General features: G+C 33.6%; 1 protein-coding gene across 1 annotated transcript; it reads left to right on the forward strand.

Moving 5' to 3' along the window:
- Positions 1-12,107: 12,107 nt before the first annotated feature.
- Positions 12,108-14,015, forward strand: EAE97_000822 (uncharacterized protein; the record flags this gene model as incomplete). The annotated part of the gene is made up of 1 exon (XM_038871332.1): positions 12,108-14,015. One exon carries the CDS (start codon positions 12,108-12,110, stop codon positions 14,013-14,015), a length of 1,908 nt encoding a protein of 635 aa, XP_038737233.1.
- Positions 14,016-24,841: the final 10,826 nt, after the last annotated feature.

Consider the following 24,841-nt stretch of genomic DNA (forward strand, 5'->3'; position numbering starts at 1 on the left):
TGGGAAAAATTTCAGGCACTATCAATCATGACGCCTACTGGCCAGCTCACACGAGTCACCAATCACTGGCGTTCCGGAAAGACAACCGCTCTTACATAGCTCATGTACCTGTACCACTTGCATGACCATCAGCGTTGCAGTACATCATCATTCACTAGATCATCATCAGCGTTGCACTTCATCATCATTCACTAGATCATCATCAGCGTTGCACTTCATCATCATATTACCCTTCAAAATACCGAATGCCTCATCAGAATAATGCGTGTAACAAACACATTTTCGGCAACTACCAACTACTCCATGTACGAGATACCAAGTCGTGAGCCTACTTCCAAAAAGGAAAAGCTTTTGACTACACTTGGTGTGCTGATGCTTAATTTGTCAATCCTTGTGCAAGGGTCAGGAAAGAACCGAGGGAAATCGTCACACTATATGAAATTTCAAATATTTAGCCGGAAAGATACCCTTCTATCCCATAAATCTGTGTCTTTTAACTGATAGGTCATCTCTTTTCCGCGTAAGTCCGCATCGATCAACAACTAGGTACCACACGAAGACATTTGAACGAGGCTAGTCCTGTGACATCAATGTCGCACAACGTCGTACAGAAAAAACAATCTCGAGTCTCGAATATGACAGTAAGTAACTAATTAGCAGACTCTCACCCTTTGAATAAACACAACGTCGAGTCTACAGGTGTTGATAAACAAGATGAATTCTCAAATGTATCGGATTTGGCAATACCGCTCTTTTTATTCGTTTTTGGCAATTCAGGAATCAGACTTAACAACTGTTCCTCGTCTCCTGCTTTTTTAACTTTCTCTTTTTCGGAAATCCCGAGCAAAGGGCTAGAAAGAGCGGGCGTTAGATACATATTAGAAAGATGTGTATGCCGGGAAAAAATGTACATCGCAACAAAATATCTGGTTACTCGCGTACATCGTCGAATCACGCGTAAAAATTAACGAGCGAAGATAAATGCGACAGAGTATTCAGGAAGAATACATTATCAGCAGAGCCACCAAGGAAAGTAGTTTCCCGAGAATTGATGTACTATACTGAAACTCTCAAGTTCAACCAGAATACTATGTATACAATATATCACGACGGGTAAGAGTTCTTGACAAGTGAGCGTGAGCAGGAGAACATGTTAATTTCACATCCAGTTAATTTTTTAGGTCCCACTCTGGTTTATCTTCATCTCTCACATCGCCAAACCATAAATATCGAATCCTCATTGACAATTACTCATGTATGCGCAAAAACCACGGTATTCCAACCCAGATAATGTATATGAGCAATGACTCGACAAGTACCCGGCTTGATGGTCATCACACTTGAATACTCTAAGCTATATCCACATCAGCAGACCCATCAATACGCAACAGATTTATACGACTCGATGTCATTAGAAAAGTTAATACATGCTTATAGATTTTTTGAAAAAGTCTTCGGGAGTTAACCACACAATCGCGAAAAATCAGCAACAACCCCATAGAATCCAATATGAAGATACCAGGCAATAGTACATGAACATAGTACTAACATAGCACTAACGAAGAGAGCTGTCACCTTTCATACTAGCCCACCAGCTAACATACGATAGCAGACGACCGAGGACCCCAATGCGACAGGCAGCTGAGGATATCCAGGAAGATCATAAGGAATATATTTTGTTCCACTGCGACTCGAAAACTACCGAGATGACATTACTATTAGACTTTTTCATAGAATGACATGTATTACCAACCATAAACACAAAGCTCGTTATCGACAATATACACGAGGCCAGTCTCACAAAACGAAGACACGACAATGATACAATAACATATCTAAATAAGAGACATATCAGGACTTATACGCGAGGTCCTTTCAAATAATACTAGGGGAACTGATCCAATAATTTGTTCTCCTCTTGACTTTATCATTTTCAGAAAAATGGTTGCCAGGTAAAGTGCACACTGAATACCAAATTAACATGTCATTCGAACCGACAGCCCGGGTTCCTCCCCTAACCACGTTCCATAGGCCATTGCCGCTACGGTCAACACACAACACCCCCAGTGACTCTACCCACATCTTCGGGAAGAACAAAGTGACGCGCATCGCAATGAATTCAAACTTCCCGACCCCCAACAAACCAAATATTCACAATCCGTTAATTCCTCACAATCAACAAGAACTTTTCATCTAAAGACACTACCTTTCCCCGCCTGTGTATGAAACTCCAATACAGACATCCCCAAGCTCAACTCTCCCTCGAGAGAAATCTCACGTACGTTCCAACGCCATACTACTGCCATTAATTCTATACATATCCCATAAAATTGACTCCAACCCTCTATCTCCGTTTCAACTACGAGGTTAGGTATACATTTTCATCCTTCAAATCTCATCCGCTGTACTAAGCGAGAGACAATTCCTCTCCCCCCACGCCACTAGAATCATTTAATTCTCATTTCTCAATCCCTTCCAACAGGAAGGTGACACTTGTTCGAGTAATTTTTGACAATCCGTCAAGAGATATGAAGTTGTCAAGCACTACCGTAGCAAATTTTCTGAAATCAGATCACACAAGTTTTTGAACTGATGTGAAGGACGATAGCTTTAAATCTATCTATCCATCTAGCTTTCTGACAATACAGCAAAAAGCAAAGAACAAAAACATAGATACTAAGCAAAGAGAGCAAGGTCTCCACAACTCTTCATTTAGATACTCAAAACCTCTACCAAGAAACACGGGAAAGTGGATAGATGACATGCAAACAAAGCGTGATATGGTAGATGATACAAGTAGAGCACTGCGCGGCAGACTTCCGCCAGATATAAGCCAAACTATAATAAATCTTCGCTGACCATTAGCAAGCTAGCTATACTAGCTTTCTGTCAAATTTCAAGTGAGGATTCGAGTACACATGTATGTGTGATATCCCCCAAACCAAATCAACAATCACCATGATAATCTCTCTCAATAAACGCAAACAAACAATACAACAGAAAACACAATCTATTCCCTGGTGCCAATACAAATAACACCTACACATTCCTCATACAAACCTCACTTCACCACACGGCACCATATGATACCCCTGCTACTAAAAAATAACGTGAAGCACTATAAGATCACGATAGGACGTATGTCCACCCACGGTATCTATCATAAAAAACAAAAAACTCGAGGTCAAGTAAGAAATAAAGGGTAATATACCTTATATTACTCATATCATTCCATTATTAGAGGGGAGTTGTGAATTACCCATTCTTACAACTACCTAGAATCTCCACAGTATCACAGGAGTCAATCCCCATTGCAAGTTTATATTCTAATCACGTAAGATGAATTTTCCCTTTCTCTTTTCTCCTTCTCCTTCCCAAATTCCATTTAAAAGCTACATCTAAATAAAATAACTAATACCCTCAGAATCACTTGAATCAATCCATCTATCCCCCATCCCCCATTCCCCATCCCAATCTTCCATTCCCATCTATTTCAAAAATCCCAAACCAAGTTCCAACAAACAAGCAACAGAAAATGCAATACCTAACTAAGAACATACCGTCCAAGATTCGATTAACTATCAGTTCATTTCAAATCCCTTCCCCACTCTCCATTCTCATGAATCACTCACACCACACCGTCTTATATTCGAAATCTCACAATTTCAGACTCTCAGAATTTCAAATCACCTTCTGTTAATACATAAAACAATGAAACAACAAAACAATAGAACGACAAAATAACAAAACTACAAAGCAAGAAATAAGATAGTACATACTATACCATCCCATACCATCCCATACCACCCACACCAACCCACCATTGCCCCTCCTCTCCCCCCTTCACAAAAAGAAAAGAAGAGAAAGTTAATAAACTCAATATAGTGCACCCCTCCACCCAGACACCTCAAACTCACGAGAGATTACATAGCCCAGAATATAGAACATAGCTTTGATTATATTTCATATAAAAAATAGGGTTAGCCTTCAGAATTAGGGGGTAAAATCTTGATTAGAAGTTAGAATTAGTTATATTGAATTATTCCTTTTATAATTTTTTTTATAAAATCGAATCATATTTTGTATGATTAATGTGCCTGTGTATTTCATATCCTTTAAACTTCCTGAGCAAATTAACATTAGGTGTATCCTATGTTCTGGGTTATAATATTAGTTTGCCCAGTAAATTTAAAGAACACGGAATATACAGACACGTTAAACACACGAAATACGACTCGTTTTTATAAAATAAAAAAAATTACAAAGAGAATTGTCCAATATATCTAATTCTAACTTCTAACCGAGGCTTCGCCCCTAATCCTAAAGGCTAACCCTACCTGCTTTGCGGAGCATAATCGAAGGTGTGTTCTCTGTCCTGAGCTATACTATTAGTTTGCCCAGGAAATTTGAAGGACACGGAATACGCGGGCACATTAACCACGCGAAATACAACTCGTTTTTACAAAAGTGTATAGATCCTCATCTGTATCTGCATCCACATTTGCATCACTAGATGAATCAATGCAAGTACATACATACCTATTCGCAAATATATTATACATGCACTAACACCAATATACACGCACACCAACAAATACAGCAGAAACCCCTAACCTCATCTCCATCTCCACCTGCTTAATCTCAATATCGAAAATGATACAACCAAGACCAGGGCCAGCAAGAAGAGAGAAAGGAGCTATGAAAATACAGACACCACACCTATCAACCCAAATAACGACCACCAATAAATCAATAAAATATAAAAACACCTCGCGCCCCTTCCCTGTTTCTCCCGAAAGCTCATGCAAGACGCTCAATATTCATTCCACTCGAGAAATATTCAAGAATCAACACGCAAACTGAATCTTACATTCACAACTCGCAACTCCATCTCTGTTCATTATCAAGACTTCAGATAAAGAAAAAAAAACTTATACAGAACTAACATCTCCAAATCTCCTCATTCAAACTCCAATATGCATAAAACTAACCCCAGAAGAAAATTCTCAATCCCTCAATCCCTCACAATCTCTCAAGCAGTATCTACATCTACATCTACATAAACACACAGAAACACAAAAACATAACATAGCATACGATATAAACAGCACGAGACACAACCCGCAAGGTATCTAGTCAATAGACACTCGAAACTCTCACCTCTCACCACTCACCTCACCACTCACCTCACCACTCATCACCACTCATCGCGTCTCCAACTCCAACTCGAAAAAGGGGGAGACCTATGATCCTCGATTACTTAATCACTGCCCATCCATTCCCATTCCCGTTCCCATTCCCGTTCCCTCCCACCAACTCTCTCCTGACGATTCAAATCCGCATCCGCATCCGCATCCGCATCCAAAAAGCAGAAAAAACAGAACAGAACAAAACAAACCAGACACGCAAATCCAGCGAATGGACTCCCTAACCTACCCCACGCGATTCATAGACGATTCCAGTACGTCCTCACTCGAGACTCGAGACTTGAGACTTAAAACTTAAGACTCGAGACTACTCCAACCATCAGATATAGAAGTAGGTGAAATAGGTAGCCCACCTACGCTAGCTCATCCCCGCCATCCACTTTCCACTTCCCAATTCCCAATTCACACTTCCCAATTTTCAAAAACCCTCAAAAATTTACCTAGGAATCAGAATCAGAATCAGACATCTAAAGGTATGTAGCTATTCGAAACGAACGATCATTCATTACTTTGCATTACTTAGATACCTACCTACCTACCTAGCAGTAGACCAGCGCAAACCATATCCATATCCATATCCAGCACATGCAACACATGCAACAGAAAGAAAAGAAACAAAAAAAAAACACCACCACCATCATCATCACTACCGCCAGCACCAGCACCACCAAGAAACAAAGCCAGAAACAAAGCAATCAACCAACCAACCAACCAACCAAGCACAAGCACCCCTCCAATAAAACAACAGATCGAAAACATTCCGTTGGGAGAAAGACCAAAGCCATAACCCCCTACCCCTCATCTCCAACCCTTTTCCCCCTCATCTCCAAACCCTTTTCGTTTCATGCTCGCGTATTCTGCGTTCTGACTCCTGAGAACTGAAAATTGGAAATTGGGAACTGGGTCGGTGAGTGCCCAAATCCCAATCCCAATCACAATCCAAAAAGCGAAGATGGGATGAGATGTATGTATAGACTAGGTAGGTAGGTAACTGTATTCACAGATTTGCAGTCGCGTACTAGTGATACGATGATAATACCGGTAGTAAGAATACTGTGGTGTAAACAATAAACAATAAACAATAAACAAATAAACTTATTTATTTGCAGTAGGTATTCACAGTATTCATTCAGATGATGACATACACATACACATGCACATGCACATTATCCTCCTCAAAAAAGAATCCAAAAAAACAAACAAAAAAACAAGAAAAGATCACACAATAAAAACTCCCTCATACAAACCCTCCTCATAAACAGACAGGCATTTCGCAATTCCATCTCTTCTTATACCACACCCGATCCAGTATCTCACAACACATACCACCACCCCCACCACTCCTTCCAGAATCTTACTCCATATATTAATCCCATAAATAAACCTTCTGTTCTTTGATGGATACACTGCATTGCAGACCAGGACTTTATTCGCATGCATGCATGACACGCACGTTTTCATTTCTCGGGTTTCCCCTTTTTGGTATTACTGTATGCTTATTTCGTCTCAAGCTGGTGTGGTGTAGCGCGACGTAGCACAATGCACGTGCCTTTTATTATTGTAGTAGAGTATTTGAGATTTAGAGTATTATCGAGAAGATGGATATGGATTGGGGATGCTGGGACGATACTTACCCGATTCCGTAATCGAGACTTCTAAAAACGAAGCTGTGAGTGTATGGTAGGTAGTGCGAAGACGAACGAACGGAAAAATCCGCTAGCTATTGTGATTAAAGGGGATTCGATATAATTGGAGGGAGGAAAGAGGGAGGGCAAGCGAGTTTCACGATTGGTTGGACAAGTATCAGATTGTAAGCGCCGAGGAAGAAGAAGCTAGGATGTTAACCGCAAAGCACTCCGGTGGTTGATGCAAATGCGATAAATCAAGTATGATTGGGAGAGATCGAAAAAGAATAGTGAGATTATTGGGGGTATGGTATGGTGAGTGGGAAATCTTAGTCGTAGAGGAGAATTTGAGTTGTGGTTATATTTACTTGCGAGTTTACTTACCTATGGTCTCGAGTCAAGGGTTGATGATAAATCTGAGGCGGGCGGCAATTTACTCACTGATCGGATTGGCTTCTCGGGTAGCTGGAGAAGATGGATGTGCAAGATAAAGTTGGATGGCGAAAAGAGGCGAGAAGAGATGGATGAATGGAGGGATGGGCACAGACGGTTTGATGACTAGGAAAGTCTCATATGGTGGAGATGCGGTGAAGAGAGTTTTGACAGCGGTGGTGGGGGGGATGGTGAAGAGAACGGACGTTTGATGCTCGAGGTAGGCTCGTAGGTACAGCCTTTGAAAAAAGCAAAGAAAGAGATTTTGGCGCCAATAATGTTCCGGAAGAGATTCTGGTGGAAAGGAAAGGAAAGGAAGTGAATGTGATTGGTTCATTCACAGCTTGGCTTGGATGTTTTTTGTCACATGTTGACCGGAAGAGGCTTTCCTCTTCAAGCGACGCATAAATTGTCCGAGACACATATATGTAGAGTGGAGAATGATTTTGGATTGGGGGATTTGATATTTGGTATTATGGTATGAGATGTGTGGAATAGAATCATCGAGATGAAAAGATCATATTGGTTGGAATTGATGGTCACCAAGCAAGTCCGTGAATTGTGGAATGGCGATGGTGATATGGAAGAGATCGGTATAGGTAACTTTCAATGTATCAAAGCATACAATACCTAGGTAGGTACCCAATCTTCGGTAACGGGAATCTGGATGGAGATGAAACAAGAAGCGTAGCGTACAGAAAGCGAACCTCGTGATGGGAAAAATACGATGCAGACATGATTCCATAGCTTTTCCTCCTTTCGAGAAGCGGTGTAAGTGATCAAGATGATGAGATCAAAATATCATAATATTGTATGTGGTTGCCTAGGGAGGGAAATATAGTATTGTATTGTTCAATCATAATCAAAGTCCTTGAAACAATGAGATTAAAGATTATGCGTTGTTCAATGAGATGAGATGAATTTTGGTACTGGACCTACCTACACTCTGTTCTCTGTTCCATTATTCAGCTGTACGGAGCGGAGGATAGAGGATACGAATGTCTTTGGCTTATTATACAAGAATCTTCAAGAAGTTACCTACCTACCTATCTCCCTATCAATATGAACGCCCAATGTTCAGCTTTCTCGTTATCCCGTCAGAGGCTTTTTCGTCTAGAATAAATCAGTACTATAGTCAGTCAATCAGTCAGTCAGTCAATCAGTCAGTCAGTCAGTCAACCAGTACTACAGTCAGTCAATCAGTACTATAGTCAGTCAATCAGTCAGTCAGTCAACCAGTACTACAGTCAGTCAATCAGTACTACAGTCAGTCAATCAGTACTACAGTCAGTCAATCAGTACTACAGTCAGTCAATCAGTCAGTCAGTCCAATCAGTCAGTCAGTCCAATCAGTCAGTCAGTCCAATCAGTCAGTCAGTCATTCCGTCAATTCATCTGCAAGATATCACAATACCGGAATGACAATAAGGTTATCAAAGGGAAAGAACGGAATGGTTAATATGTACCTCCCTCCATAATTACTTTTTATAGCCACATGCAAAGAAATCCCATTGTAGAATCATCTCCCGATATGCAACATACATCTACGACCGACCTTCTTGGTAATATCGCCACCGAGGTTTGTGGCAGCCAGTCCACTCCGTCCAGTTTATAGGTCGATGCTAGCTCAAGCACAGGTCGTCCGTCCCAAAGATCATCCATATAGTCTCGCTTCCTCTTTCTCCTCTTTCTCTCAAGCTTCACGTGAAAGATCTACCTACGATTTGTGAGAATCTCACTGGCTGACCACCACCATTCTAGCTTCTGGAAATCAGCCACGGGTTCATCACCGAAGACAAGAGGAGACGGATCGAGGCATTTTATACTTTTTCCATTGTTCCAAATTCTTTCTCCCGTACCGTACCGTACTGTCTTTTAGTTTGGAAACCCTGAGGAAGATTAATGAGGACCCTGGATTTTTATTTTTCAGCTATGGAAGGAATTAGTCAGAGGGTGTGTGGGAATACCTAGCACAGGGAGGTTTGTGTGAATGTAAGAGTTGAGATGATTTGATTCTTGATCTTTGATTTGATAGATGATTGAGTGGATCGAGCTAAGATCTTACAAATACCTCCCGGTACCTATGTATGTACCAGACAGAGTACCAGATAACCAAGAGCCAAGCCCTCTGAGAAAGTCACGAACGTACCTAGATGGAGAGAAAAGAAGCAATCATCATGAAATAATGATCCGAAAGTTCAATGCAGATGCAGAAGGTAGAAATGTGATTCCGCACATATAGACTACCTATTAATAAGTATAGTTTACACACCTGGGTATCATATGAGCTGAGCTGAGTTGAGTTGAGACGAGATGAAAATGAAATGAAATGAACCGAGAGAAATGTGAATTACTATTGTAACTCTAATTCCATGTAATCTGATTGTTTCATAAGATTGATTTCATCTCTTCGTTATCATGTGGAAAAGGAATGAGACTCTCAGATTGTCATCATCATTACCGTCGTTTGTTGTCGACACAATAACCTTTGGCCATGCCGTTTTGGGCGTTGTTTCTTCTCCAGGACTATTATCTGTACTCGGTCATGACCTAGTATATACCTCCCTAGGTAGTATTCATTATCATCATCATCATCGTCGTCATTTGACAATTGAGCTTCTTTCGATTTGTGTTCTTTTCTCTCCTCTCTTTTCATCTCTCGTCCATCTTCTTATTGTGTGATGTTGTATTTTATAGCCTTATATCAAATCAACATATCTGTATCGATATATTAGTGGTCTACCATAAATATCTGATATATTTTTATATGAATTGGCTTCATCCAGTTATATGATCCATCTTCTTAGAGAGCGCGCCTACCTCGCAATCTTATCAAAACCCATAAATACCTAACCCATACATACCGACCTACCCAGGTACATGCATCCAATCACCCAAGCCAGACAAAGACTCATCCTAGATTCCCTATTCAAGATGAACAAAGAGGAGTCCCATTATTAACCGTAATGAAAGCACGGGCGTTTTCAATATAAGCAAGCAAATCGATAAATTTGAATACAGATGAGAGAGAGAGAGAGACAGAGAGGGAGGGAGTGAAGGAGTGAAGAGAAGAGTGATGAATTGATTGATATACTATTTATTACTACCAGGAATTTTCAATATATTCACGAGAAGAGTGTAAAAGTTCACGAGGAATCAATAAACTTTTCAAGGGATGCACATTCATCAAATGGAGGAAGATAGAACTCTCTTGACTTACCAGTACCGATCGTAGCTAGGTAGCTATCATCTATATCTAATAAACCTTCCTTGATACTCGAACCTTTTAATTTTAAGCCTTTAATACGATATAATACTACATCAGATACACTAGATACACTATCTACCCACAATATCATACATTATCACACATTATCACACATTATCACACTAAAAATAATTTGTTCTTTTTCTTTCTTCCACCATTTCCATGGGAGAATGAGCACCGACTGACCACCGACCACCGACCTACAGTATCACACACATATATCCATACCACATCCATACCATATCCATCCCATACTTTGCCCTCCCTTCCTACTATATCACTCGGCGATTAAAATTCATCATCAATCACGCTCTATTCGAAAGGATTAAAGGTATCGGGAGCAAAGTCTGATACAATAGATTCGCATCAAAAGAAAGAGAAAGAGAAAGAGAACAGGAAAAGGAAAAGGAAAAGGAAAGAAAAAGGGGAAAGGAAAGGAAAGGAAAGGAAAGGAGAAAGAAGAAAGAAGAGTAGGTATAGTATAACATGAGGAAATACAATTTCCCATGATAATAATAACAATAATAATAATAATAATAATAATAATAATAATAACGCTCCCAAAGTAACCCTCCAAAATTTGATTTCGATTCAATCCAATCCAATCCAATCCAATCCAATCCAATCCGATTCAATTCTCTTAATTCCATTCGAATCAACTCACCTCAACTCATCTCATCTCAATTCATCTCAATCCAATTCTATTTCCAAGTCAAGCAGAAAGCGCTTGGATGGATTAGATAAAGTCCCTAGTAAGACCCGCGACAACGGCCACCAACCTACCTTTCAAGCCTTTGGTCCTTTCTCCTGCTTTCATACCATCCATCCTCGACCAAACACACTCCGTTCTCTCGACTCTCATAATCTAAAAATTTCTATAAAAAAAAATTACAAAAAAAAAGGATTACCCATTCACAACAAACCACGCAAACCACGCACACACAAGAGGGTACTTCTTTTTCCATCTATCATCATCATCATCATCATCATCATCATCATCAACAACAACAACAACAACTCACACTCTCGCTCTCATTACCACTACCTCCCTCACATCCTCACGATCCCTCATCTCTCTCGTCTCCTCCATCCATCAACCATTCCAGAGTAATCCAACTTCTCTTGCTTCATTTTCAATTCTATACTATATCTACCGACCTAAAACACTTTCTCCGACGTTGGTACATTAATTTGGATTATCAATGACGATTCAGTGATTATTGTCTGTTCGTCTGTCTCACTTCTGGCTTGCGACATCTTTCCTCTTCCTTTTTTAAGATTCCAGCTTAGTCTCAAATTTCAAATCACAAATCAGTCATCCATCGTCCCGTACCCTACCTCAACAAAAGAGTCCAAAAAAGAACCTCAAAGACTTGCATTTGCAATCCGCAAGTATTCTAGTTCATCTCACCACGATCCATCAATTCATCAATCGACATTGTTGGTCATACGATCACTTCTTTTCCCCCTAAATATAATTCCCCATCTTTGTGGCAGGCTCGCCTCCGAAACACCTTTGATCGATAAAAATCATCACCTCTTCGTCAACCGCCATCTGCGGATCAAACTTCCATCATGAGAGAAGTCAACTTCAGCATTCCCAATGTCAATAAGGCTTCGGTCGGTATCACGACAGCTTTGTACGATCGTCGAGCCCTTGATTGTACTTCGACACTACCTTTGATCAATTCGCTCAATCACCTTGCTTATCTCACCACTTCCTCCGCTAGAATTAGAGATATCCTGACGGTCGATGGGGGTGTCGAAAGATTAGTATGCCTCTTGAAGGCTGGGCGGAGCAAAGATATGATGGATATGTGGAAATGGAATCTGGCATTTCAATGTGTCGTCAACATTGGTGTACGAGGTTCGGAAAACGTTCGAACCAGGGTTGTTGAAGCAGATATGGTGCCAGTCATCGCAACAATTCTCGACAATTACATCAAGGTGGTTGATAGATGCAGAGAGAAAGCCGAAGAAGCCAAGCAGAAAGCGTTGTTGGAACACAGACATCAAAATGGGAGATCAGGGGAACATCGAAGTACACACAAAGGGCCTTCATTTGGCAATCGAGCATCGCGATTTGAATCCGAATTTCGAGCATCAAGGCGTCAACCGCCTCCACCTTCCATCGACATTCCCTCGAATCTTTCGGGTACCGCATTGACAAATGGCTCAGATGCCATGGATATTACACCAACCGGGCCTCAATTCGCTCTCACATCTCCTCCAGAGCGAATGACATTTTCTGTTCACAGACATCATCACCATCATAGAAATCAGGATACAAGACAAATTTTCCTATCACCACGCCATAATATTCAACCCCTTGCGACTGCCGTTCCTTCAATGGATGCTGCTGATGGATTCAATCTCCGACCTGTTCGAGATGTTGACCGTTTACCATCAATGCTACCAGGATTTCAAGGTGGCCTAGCATCTCAACCCGAATCACCAACAACTCCTCTACCTCCCGCACAAATGCGATCACCTACCGTTCGAGCGACATCAATGTCCGTTGTCACACCTCGATCACGCAGGCGTCCATCTATTAGACATCAAGTTTCATCCGCTGCCGATACAGACGATATGAATGCTGATAGCATGGCATCTGATGAATCCGGGGAACCAGAAATTACTGGCGTAAGCACAGCGGAAATTCAAGCTACCAACGTCAATATTCAAGATGTTAATATGGATGAAAACGATTCAATGCTCACAGCCGTTGAAACACCACTTGGCCTTACCACTCCAACCGTTTCCGAAGCACAGGATGCCGGGACGTTCAATATCACTCACCGGTCTGCCATGGATGGTAGCATGATTAACGACGCTGCAACCCCAACTGGACCAACAATTGGTCTTTCACCAGCTCAACCTACGACTGTTAATACACCACCCACCATGCCACCTACCACCATCCCAAGATACTTCCTAGATAGACCAACACCACCACAAGGACAAGTTTTGGCAGCCATGCCAAGAGATGAAGATGTATTAATGTCTCTCCAACTTTTAGCATACGTTTCGAAATATTGCAACTTGAGATCCTACTTTCAACAATCTCATCTGGTTCCCAAACTTAAAATTGGTTCCGAACTTCAACTTTTAGATGTTGATGAGACCAACGGTACTACCCCAGCCGCATGCTCATCCCACTCTCACGACGAGGAGGCGGAAGAAGAAGAATACTTACTTCCAGACGATTTCAATATCTTCCCATTGGTCGAAAAGTTCACCGTCAGGCATCACAGTCAAGATATGCAATACTGGGCAGGAGTTGTGATGAGGAATTTGTGCCGAAAGGATGATGCACGTGGAGGTATCAGACAATGTGCATATTATCAGTGTGGAAAGTGGGAAGAATTTACTCGACAGTTTGCAAAGTGCAGAAGATGCCGAAGAACAAAATACTGCAGCAAAGAATGCCAAAAGAGTGCATGGGTATTTCATCGACATTGGTGTGTTCAAGCATCTCAATGATTCAATCATTCATCAACAGTAATGGACGAAAATTTATCCTTTATGGCATGGGCCATAAATTGACAAAAGAAAAACGATTTTCATAATGTCTTTACGACACCAGCGACTCAATCGAGATTTCTTATGTCGAATCATGTCAACAACATCAGCATATCCATGGCGTTTTTAATATCATAGGTGGTTTCATATACGATACCTTTGCAGCATGCAAACTCAAAGCCAAGATAATTGGTTTTCATGGGCAAACTTTTTCCAGTTTGCCCTTGTTCATCACATCCTCCTTGAAGATTTATATCAACTCGATTCGAAGCGGCATTAAAATATGAATATGATAGCATACGATTCGAATGATTTGAATGAACGGAGCACGAATTTCTTTTGTCATACCTTTTCTGGCATACCTTTTTCTTTCTTTTGAGAGTTCGACTTATTCTTGAAATCAACATTTTTTTTTTTCCTTTTCGATACCAACGTGGAGCGAATGATTGGAATGGTTTTTTTTATATGATGAGCAAATCATCAAATGCCGTTTTGTATCATTCAAATATATATCTTCTACCTCTCAATCCATCTTCAATCTCACCGGCTCTTGGGATAATTCGAACTCAACTTAACTATTTTTTATATTATTCATTTGGATTTTCATGTGTGATGGATGGCATGGGGAGTTGGACGACTTTGATTATGTCTTGGGGAATTTTGAGAGAATGCTTGAGGCATTGATGGTTTTGATGGTGAATGCATATGTTGGAGCGAAAGCGGGGGTGTAGTGGAGTTTTCTTTTTGAAGTATCGTTTACATAGCATGCTGAGACATCAAATTATATTGGGAGGGAAAGGAATTGGATGAGATAGGAGTAGAGAAAGAGGAAAATGAATGGATGGATGATGGGATTGGCAGGAAAGGAGATGATAGTTATTGGATTGGAAAGAAAGATGGGATGGGGTGGAAACGAAAAGGAAGGATAGGAATGGAATGGAAGGCAAGAAGAGAGTGAAAGGAAAAACGAATACGATACCATATATCACACGCTGCTTTCTGGGCAGGCGTGTGCAGGAAGAAGTTGAAAATGGACAGTGAATAGTAGATAGCGAATAAGCGGATACCAGATTAAGTTTATGAAGAGAACAATGAATTGAGGAATCAATTATAATCAATGTTAAATAAGAGATCTTTGTGTGTAAGTCATGATGAGTTGGTGTATGCTTTTGTGATGAGTATGTGTGTGAGTGAGTGAGTGAGTGGGAGTATGTAAATAAGTGAGAAGATGAAGGGTTTCGCTTAATGTAAGAGTTTTAGGACCTACTCACCATACATGTTACACTTTTCCAACTAAAATATAAGATTATTCACTTTTCTATATTCTGACCTACATACTATAATAAAAGATGAAAAGAAAAATCATATAGTAAATAGATTTAAAATCAATAAAATGATTCCCTTAAAAAAGAAAAATTCGAATCATTTTTAAATTATTTTTAGGATAATGTTTTTTTTAAAGGGTTAAAGATGAAAATTTTGATTATTTTGGTTATTTTGGTTATTTTGTATAGAAGAAGAAAACTATTATTGTTGGTTCGAGAAGAATATGAAAGACGTAACACTATGTATTGTAGGTTCTATATATCTAATTGTATTCTATTTAAAGAGCTAGCTAAATGGGAAAGTAGTAGTAGGTCTTATATGAGTACTATTGAAAGAGGTAATCTCTTTCGCATTTGCTTAATCTCTTTTATTGTTTTAATAAAAAATAATATAATATATAACGTGGTTTATCAATACGTGGCCTATATTAATGAGTAGCCCACTTTTATCTCAATTTATATTTTTAAATTTATATTTCTTAACAATTATTGAATCAATTAATTAAAGCTATTATAAATCTAATAATCTAAAATCTATTATATCATTTTTATAGATTCTTATATTATAATCTATTTTTTCATATTTGTTATAATATTAATTAGAGAATATTTTTATATTAGAATTTCCTTTATTTTGATATCTATTGTATTGAATTTGAATATTAATCTTTTATTGAAATAATATATCTATAGCTTTTTATTTAATAAATATTTCTTTTTAATATAATTAGTTTTTTTTTGTATATTAATATTTACTTAATATCTTATTTACTTTTTGAAATATATAAATCTTTGTATTCAAAAGTGTATTCTTATATATTAATCTTTTTGTATTTTTAGTTAAAATTAATATAATTTGAAATAAAAGTGTAGGAAAATTTGATTGATAATAAGTTATTTGAGATTTAATTAATATTAATTGAAAAAGTGCTTTTATAGGATTATAAGATATTTAAGAGATTTAAGATTCTGAATTAGAAAAAGAAGGAGTGAGTATATAAATTCAAATATTTAATTTAGAAAGTATTATTTCAAAATCGAATAGAATTAATTTTATTCTTTGAAACCCTGATTTCATATTCTGATTTATAATTGATTATTGATATACAATTTTGAAAACTATAAAGAATCCAATCTTGAAATATAATTAATCATATCCTTAGTAAATCCCTCAATTTATATATTATATTTTTATTTTAAAATATTAAAACATTTAATATCAAAAGGTTAGATTAAATAACTTAAATATAATAGTAAATATATATATTTGATATTATTTTTTTTTATAATAATTCTAAAATGATATTAATTTATAATTCTTATATCTATTCAATATTAATATTCTATATTTGCTTTTAATTTGATTTCTTATATATTTATCGAAATATTTCAATTATTTTAATCCTATTTTATTATTTGTTCATTTATTACTTGTAGATTTAATAATCCAATCTATAAAAAGATTGGTTTTCGTATATCAATTAGAAAGATATATTTGTTTTTAAATTATTAGAAATGGAGGTATAATATTCTCTTTTACTATTATTATATATAATTACTATAGTTTATTCTCGATTATCTAATTATATAATTTTATTTCTATTGTATTTCTTAGTATTAATAATAATTATATTAATACTTATTATTCTTATTATAAAGTCTATTTCATTAAAATTTTATAAATTGTAATCAAAAATATTATATTTCACTTGTATATTTGATATAAATCGGAATTAGTTTTTAATAAATATAGAATCTTTATACAAAGCTTTTTGAAAATCATAAATATATTTAAAATGTGTTTTTAGTTTTATATAATATTTAATAAATCAATGAGCTCAAAGCTTTCCAACTCTTTTTGTATTTCGAAATTCAAAAACATAATTTACTATATCTTTTATTCCCTTTTATTTAAATATAAAATCTCTTGAATCTATATCAATTATATATTAAATAATGATTTCCTCTTTTAATTTCAAGAAATTTTGAGATTTAGATTGAATTTCTATATAAGGAGATATATCATTAATTCTATATTATAATATTAATTAACGTGGTTTATCATCGAGTGGATCATATCATTGAGTGAATCACTTTCACCTCAATTTATCATTTTAAACTTATATTATTCAACAATAATTAAATTAATTAATTAAAACTATTAAGAATCTAATAATTTAGAATCTATTATATTATTTTGATAGATTCTTATATTATAATCTGTCTTTCTATATTTACTATAACATAGTTTATCAGTATGTGCACCATATCAGTATATACACCACTTTTACCTCAATTTACACTCTTCAATTTCAATATATGATTTATCAATTATTTATTATACAATCAAATAATAAAAAAGAAAGAATACTTTTAGTTATCAAAGCTATCGAAAAAAACAAAAAACTCTCAATTCAAAAGATTATTAAATTATATAATATTATATATATAATATTCATTTAAAAAATAAATAAAATAATTTCTATAATTGAATTTCGATTATAGAATCTGAAACTTATTAAAATAAAAAAGCAAATGATTATTTTATATATTCTTAATATAAATTTGAGAGGTTTTTTTTTTAAATTTAAAAAAATAAAAAATATAACAAATTATATTTTTAAATTGAAAGAAAAAAAAAATTATTGAAAAGCTTTAGGTATATCGATTTATAAAACGATATAAAGAATTAAAGATATATTTTAGTTGTATTTATAATTTTCAAAGAGCTTTTTATAAAAATCCTAAGCTTTTTGAAAATAGTTTTAATTAATTATAAATATATAAGTGAAATATAGTATTTTGGATAGAGATTTTTATAATTTTAATAAAATAAGCTTTATAATAGGAATTATATATATAGCAATAATTATTATTAATATTAAGAAATACAATAAAAACAAATTAGTATAATTAGATAATCAAGAATGAACTATAATAATAATATATGGGAATAGAAAGAGTAAAACTATTCTTCTATTTCTAATAATTCAAAAATAGATTCATTTTTTCAATTGATATATCAAAATTGATCTTTTTGTAAACTAAATTATTAAATCTTTATTTAATAAATAAACAAATAATGAAACAAATTTAGAATAATTGAAATATTTCAATAAGTATATTAAAAATCGAAGAAAAAGCAAATATTGAATATTAATATTAAATAAATATAAAAACTATAAATCAATATTATTTCAGAATTATTATAAAAAGAATAATATTAAATATATATATTTATTATTATATTCAAATTATTTAATTCAATTATTTAATATAAACTATTTCAATAATCTAAAATATTTATATAATAATCAAATTAATAAATTTATTAAAATATATATCAATTATATTTTAAAGATTGAATTTTTTATAATTTTAAATTTATATATAAAAAATAAATTATTTCTCAAAATATGAAATCAGAATATTAAAAACAAATTTAATTTTATTTAATTCTAAAACTATATTCTCGAAATTAAATATTCAAATTTATATATTTACCCCCTTCTTTTTCAATTTAAATTAATAAATCTCCTAAATTCCTTATAATCCAACTAAAGCTTTTTCTTAATCAATATTAATTAAATCTTAAATAATTTATTATTAATCAAATTTATTTACATCTATATTTGAAACTATATTAACTCTAATTAAAAATACAAAATAATTAGTTTATAAAAATATACTTTTGAATATAGAGATTTATATATTTCAAATAATAAATAAAATATTAAATAAATATCAATATACAAAAAAAACCTAATTATATTAAAAAGGAATATTTACTAAATAAAAAACTCTTGATATATTATTTCAATAAAAGATTAATATTCAAATTCAATATAATAAATATCAAAAAAAGAATAAATTTAATAAAAAAAGTATCTTTTATTTGATATTATAATAAATATAGAAAAATAAATTATAATACAAAAATCTATCAAAATAATATAATAAATTCTAGATTATTAGATTCTGAATAGTTTTAATTAATTAATTCAATTGTTATTGAATAATATGAGTTTGAAAATGTAAATTGAGGTAAAAGTAGTGTATACACTAATATGATGCATGCACTGATAAACTACATTAATATTAATTAGAAAATATTTCCCTATTAGAATTTTCTTTCTTTTAATATTTATTATATTGAATCTAAATATCAATCTCTTACTAAAATAATACATTTATAATTTCCTATCTAATAAGTATTTCTTCTAAATATAATTGAGTTTTTTTTATATATCAATATTTACTTAATACTTGATTTGCTTTTTGAAATATATAAATCTTTATATTTAAAAATATATTCTTATAAGCTAATTTCTCTATATCTTTAACTAAAGCTAATATAATCTTAAATATAGATATAGGAAAGCTTAATTAATAATAATTTATTCGAGATTTAATTAATATTAATTAAAAAAAAAGCTTTTATAGAATTATAAGAAATTCAAAAGATTTAGAAATCTAAATTAATAAAAAGAGAAGTAAATGTATATATTTGAATATCTAATTTCAAAATTACTACCTCAAAATCAAAAGATATTAATCCTATTCCTCAAAATCCAGATTTTATATTCTGATTTGTAATTGATTATTAATATACAATTTTGAAAATTATAAGGAATTTGATTTTTGAAATATAATTGATATGTATCCTTATAAACCCCTTAATTTGAATATTATATTCTTGTTTTAATTTATTAAAACATTTAATATCGAATAATTGAATTAAATAACTTAAATACAATAATAGATATATATATAATATTATTTTCTTTATAATATAATTGAAAAAACTATGGATTCATAACTTTTGTATTCATTTAACACCAGTATTCGATATTTGTCTACTCTACAATCCATTATATATTTATTAAAATATTTTAATCATTCCAATCCTATTTTATTATTCATTTATTTATTGTTAATAGATTTAATAGCTTAATCTACAGAAAAATCGGTTTTCATATATTAATTAGAGAAGTACATTTATCCTTAAACTACTAGAAATAAAGATATAATTTCCTTTATATTATTACTATATATAATTATTATCGCCTATTCCTTATTACCTAATTATACTACTTTACTCCTACCATTTCTCTTGGCACTAATAATTATTATATTAATAATTATAACTTCTATTATAAAACCTATTTCATCAAAATTCCATATATTACAATTTAGTATACTATATTTCACTTATATATTTAATATAAGATGAAACCATATTCGAAAAAGTTTAGGATTTTTGTATAAAACTTTTTGAAAATTATAAATATAATTAAAATATATTTTTAATTTTTTATAACATTTTCCAAATCAATGCACCCAAAGCTTTCTAATCGCTTTTCTATTTTTTGATTCAAAAATATGATTTGCTATATCTTCTACCCCTTTAAATTTAAATAGAAAACCTTTTGAATTTATATCAAGAATATATTAAATAATAATGTTTTTTTCTAATTTTGTAAGGTTATATTAATTTATTTGAATTTCAATATATAAAATTAAATCATTTATTTTATAATATAATATTGTAAATGGTATTTTATATATCTTAATAGATTATTGTATATTAAGTTTTTTATTTTTTTGAATAGCCTTAATAGTTAAGAGTATTTAAGTTTCTTTAGTAGTTGATTTCATAATAATTGATTAATAAAATATATATTGAATTAATACATAAAAAATTGAGGTAAAAGTGATTTATTTGATGATATAATTTACTCGATGATAAACCACGTTATAGGATATTATATAATATTATAGTCTTTCGAGTATTTAGCTTCTTATCTTTCTGAATAATTATAATAACGAGTAATATATGAGTTTCTTTATTATTCGAATTTATTATGAATTGTTAATAAAACATATATTGAAATGAGGGAGTTTAATTGAAGTGAAAATAGGCCACCTACTGATATGGGCTACGTACTAATAAACCACGTTATATATATCTTTTAAAAGCATTCAACCTAATATGAGCGTATTATATAATCAAATCACATGATCGTCGATTATAAGCTTCCGAAAACAGTCATAAATACGAAAACGGTCATAAATCCGAAAACAGACTACGAAATAAAGAATAAGAAAAAGAGCTTTATTTCGAAAGAATGGTCGGATTAGGAAGAGATCTACAAAAGATTAACGAAAGCGAGAAAGCTAGATTAGTAGGAAAAAGTATAAAATAAGACCTTTTCCTCATTGAATGTAAAATAAGAAATTGAATATCGATATACAGATTCTTTAATATCACGTGTTACACTGCTTATATAATCCATTTTAGTTGTTAAACCAAGCTAGCTTCCATATAATATTATTAGCCTATGACCTACGATAAAGTGAATACTCTTATTTATACAATGATTACAAAAAAAAAATTCTAAGCTTTGTTTTATTAATTTTTTTACTTTTTTAAATTGAAAGGTTAAATTAAATGTGAAATTTTTTTAATAAAAATAGATAAAAAGAAATTGTATATATATATAATTTTTTTTATATATTATTAATTAATTAATTAATAGCTCGAATTATTTTTATGTAAAGTTTTTATAGGTTGATGTTTATAGTTGTATCGTGGTAGTTATTATATATCATGCTTCGGTTTGTAATTTATGGAAAAGTAAAGATATGAAGTTTGTAGGGATTGTGTTGTGTTGTGGAATATTATGGTGTGTAGAAAGGGGAGTATGTGCGATTACTCTTATGTGTGTGTGTATATGTAGTGTATATTGTGTGTATAGTGTGTAATGTATATTATATAGAATATAGAGATAGATAGGCAACTAGATTATGAATTGAGGGATAAATAGATAGATAGGTATATGAGTGAGTGAATGGATGGATAGGTAATAGAATGTATATAGATAGGTATTCTGATAAATGAATAAATAAATAGATAATTAGATATTGAGAGAATATTGAGGGAGTATTGAGGGGGTTGAGAAGGGTAGGAGGGTGTAGGAGGGAGTATTGGGGGGTGGAGGAGGGTAGGAGGGTGGAGGAGAGTATATGAGGGTATTGGGGGGGTATTGAGGGGGTATTGGGGGGATAGAGAAGGATAGGAGGGTAAAATAGGAGAGTATAAGGCGCGTCATAGAAGGGTAAGGGTGTAGGCGGTGGAGTGGAGGGTGGAGGCGGGTAGGAGAGTGGCGCTGGCTGGAAAATGCGGAGCTGGGAGGGCGCGGGGAGAGGGGCGGTTCTGCTGGCTAGGCGGGTCCGCGGGGTCTGGCGGCTAAGAGGTATAGCGGATAACAGAGTAGGAAGGTAAAACGATAATAATGAATTGCGAAAGATACCACTATGTGGGTAGTGGTGCGTGAGTGTTGCGTGGGTCTCGAGACACAGGAACATGAAGAAAATATTAGACAGATATCGAAGATTAGGAGAATAGAGAAGGATGGGAGGGTGGAGGAGGGTCAGAGAGGAATGGAAATTGAGGAGCTGGGAGCTGAGAAAAGCGAGCAAGAAAGGGAGAAATCAATTGGGATTTGGGAGACGGAGATTGAGGGGAAGAGATGAGAAGAGAGAAAAGAGAAAAGAGAAAAGAGAAAAGAGAAAGAGATAAGAGTAGATTGATAAAGAGTATAGATGAGTAAATATGCGGAGTAATATTCAAATAAATGAATGTTGAATGAATGAATATTAGATAAATACAGAAAAGAAGATAGTAAATAAATAAATTATAAACAGGAGAATAAACAATTAAATGAAAGGTTACGTAAATAGACATATAGATAAGTTAATAAAAGAGAGAGGAATAGATGAGTGGATAAGTAAGTGTTGGTTTGAGAAGGATATAAAAGATATAGTATTCATGTATTTATAGATGATAGTTATTTATATTATATTCTATTCAAAGAGCTAGCTATATATAGAAAGTATTAGGCCCTTATATAAGGGCTATTGAAAAAACTAATCTTTTTTGTATTTGTTTAAAGTTTAATATAGTGTCTATTGAATTGAAGTTATTTATTTATATTTATATAGTGAGTGAGTAAGATAAATAGAGAAATAAAAAGAGAAAGAATTAAATAGATAGATTAATAGAGAATATAGAGAATATGAATAGAGTAGAGAGTATAATATATAATATATAGTAAATTATAAGTTAATAATTTATATCGATTTGTTTATTTGTTTATTTATTATGAAATAGAATAGTAGAGAGGAAAGAGAAAGATAAATAGGTGAGTATGAGATGGAAGGAGTAGATAGATGAATAGATGAATAGATGAGGAAAATAGGATAGAGTAATAGAAAGTAGAGTAGATTGAATTGAACTGAATATAGTAATGTAAATATAGAGATACGAAAATAGAGATTAAAAGAGAATAAAGGGAAAGGGTTTTTGTAATGTATTTAAGTAGATAGATATTAAAAGTATAGTATTGGAATTAAGTTTTAAGTAAATGAACTACTAAATAAATAAGTGAGTATATAAATGAATAAATAAAAGAAGAGGAAAGAAAGAAAAGAGAAAGGAGAGTAGAGTAGATGAAAAAGAGAGGAATAGATGAGGGAGTGGAATGAATTGAGAGAATAGAGACGAAATAATTAGTTTAGTTTGATTTAGTTAGGAATGAAGAAAAATAAAGAGAATATAGATAATGAAAGATGAAGGGGATAATAAGGATTAATAAATAGATGGGTGGGTAGTGTTGATATGAGTGGAATACAAGTAATATAAAATCTAAATGTATAATCTAATTATTAATATTTAGCGAATATAATAAGCTAGCTAACTTAACTACGAAGGGAATAGCCCTTATATAAGAGCCATTAAAAGGACTAGTCTTCGCTTTCGCTAAAATAAACTATAAAGGCCTTTAACTTTAGTCTATGTTTATATACACATTTACTTACGTAGAAGAATGATTAAGTAAATAAATGAATAAATGAATGAATACTTTAAAAATGATTTAATATATTTGAGGCGAGAGTCTGGATTCTGAATCTTGATTATCATATAGGAGTGAGGAATAATGTGGAGAGGAAACTAGAAGGAGGGAATGAATAACTAAATAACTAATTGAATGACTGAATAAACAAATGAATGCTTCGAGGAATTCGAGATATTCGAAATGAAAATGTGAAATCTAATAATAAATTGAGGAGGGAATAATGAAGAAAGGCAAGGGACTGCGGTTGGGAATATATAAGTAAATGCTGCAAAAAGATCTGAGATCTTGCGGATTTGAGTATAAAAATGATATAATGGGAGTAAGTAATGATGTAAAGGGGAAAGCAGAGGTGGAGGGCATATATATATATGAATGTTAACTTTGATGTGGAAAATTCCACTCGAGGAGAAGTCTCATCCTGATCAATACCGGCATTTGAGCCCTAACCGGAGTATCTGAATCACATTCACATTGGAAGGCACCAGAGATCTCTTCCCCCACCCCCAAATTTGACACTTTCACCAGCGAAAAAAAACAAGGATAA

This window comes from Botrytis byssoidea (genome assembly GCF_014898295.1).
Source record: "Botrytis byssoidea strain MUCL 94 chromosome Unknown BBYS_002, whole genome shotgun sequence".
NCBI classification, from domain to species: Eukaryota; Fungi; Ascomycota; class Leotiomycetes; order Helotiales; family Sclerotiniaceae; genus Botrytis; species Botrytis byssoidea.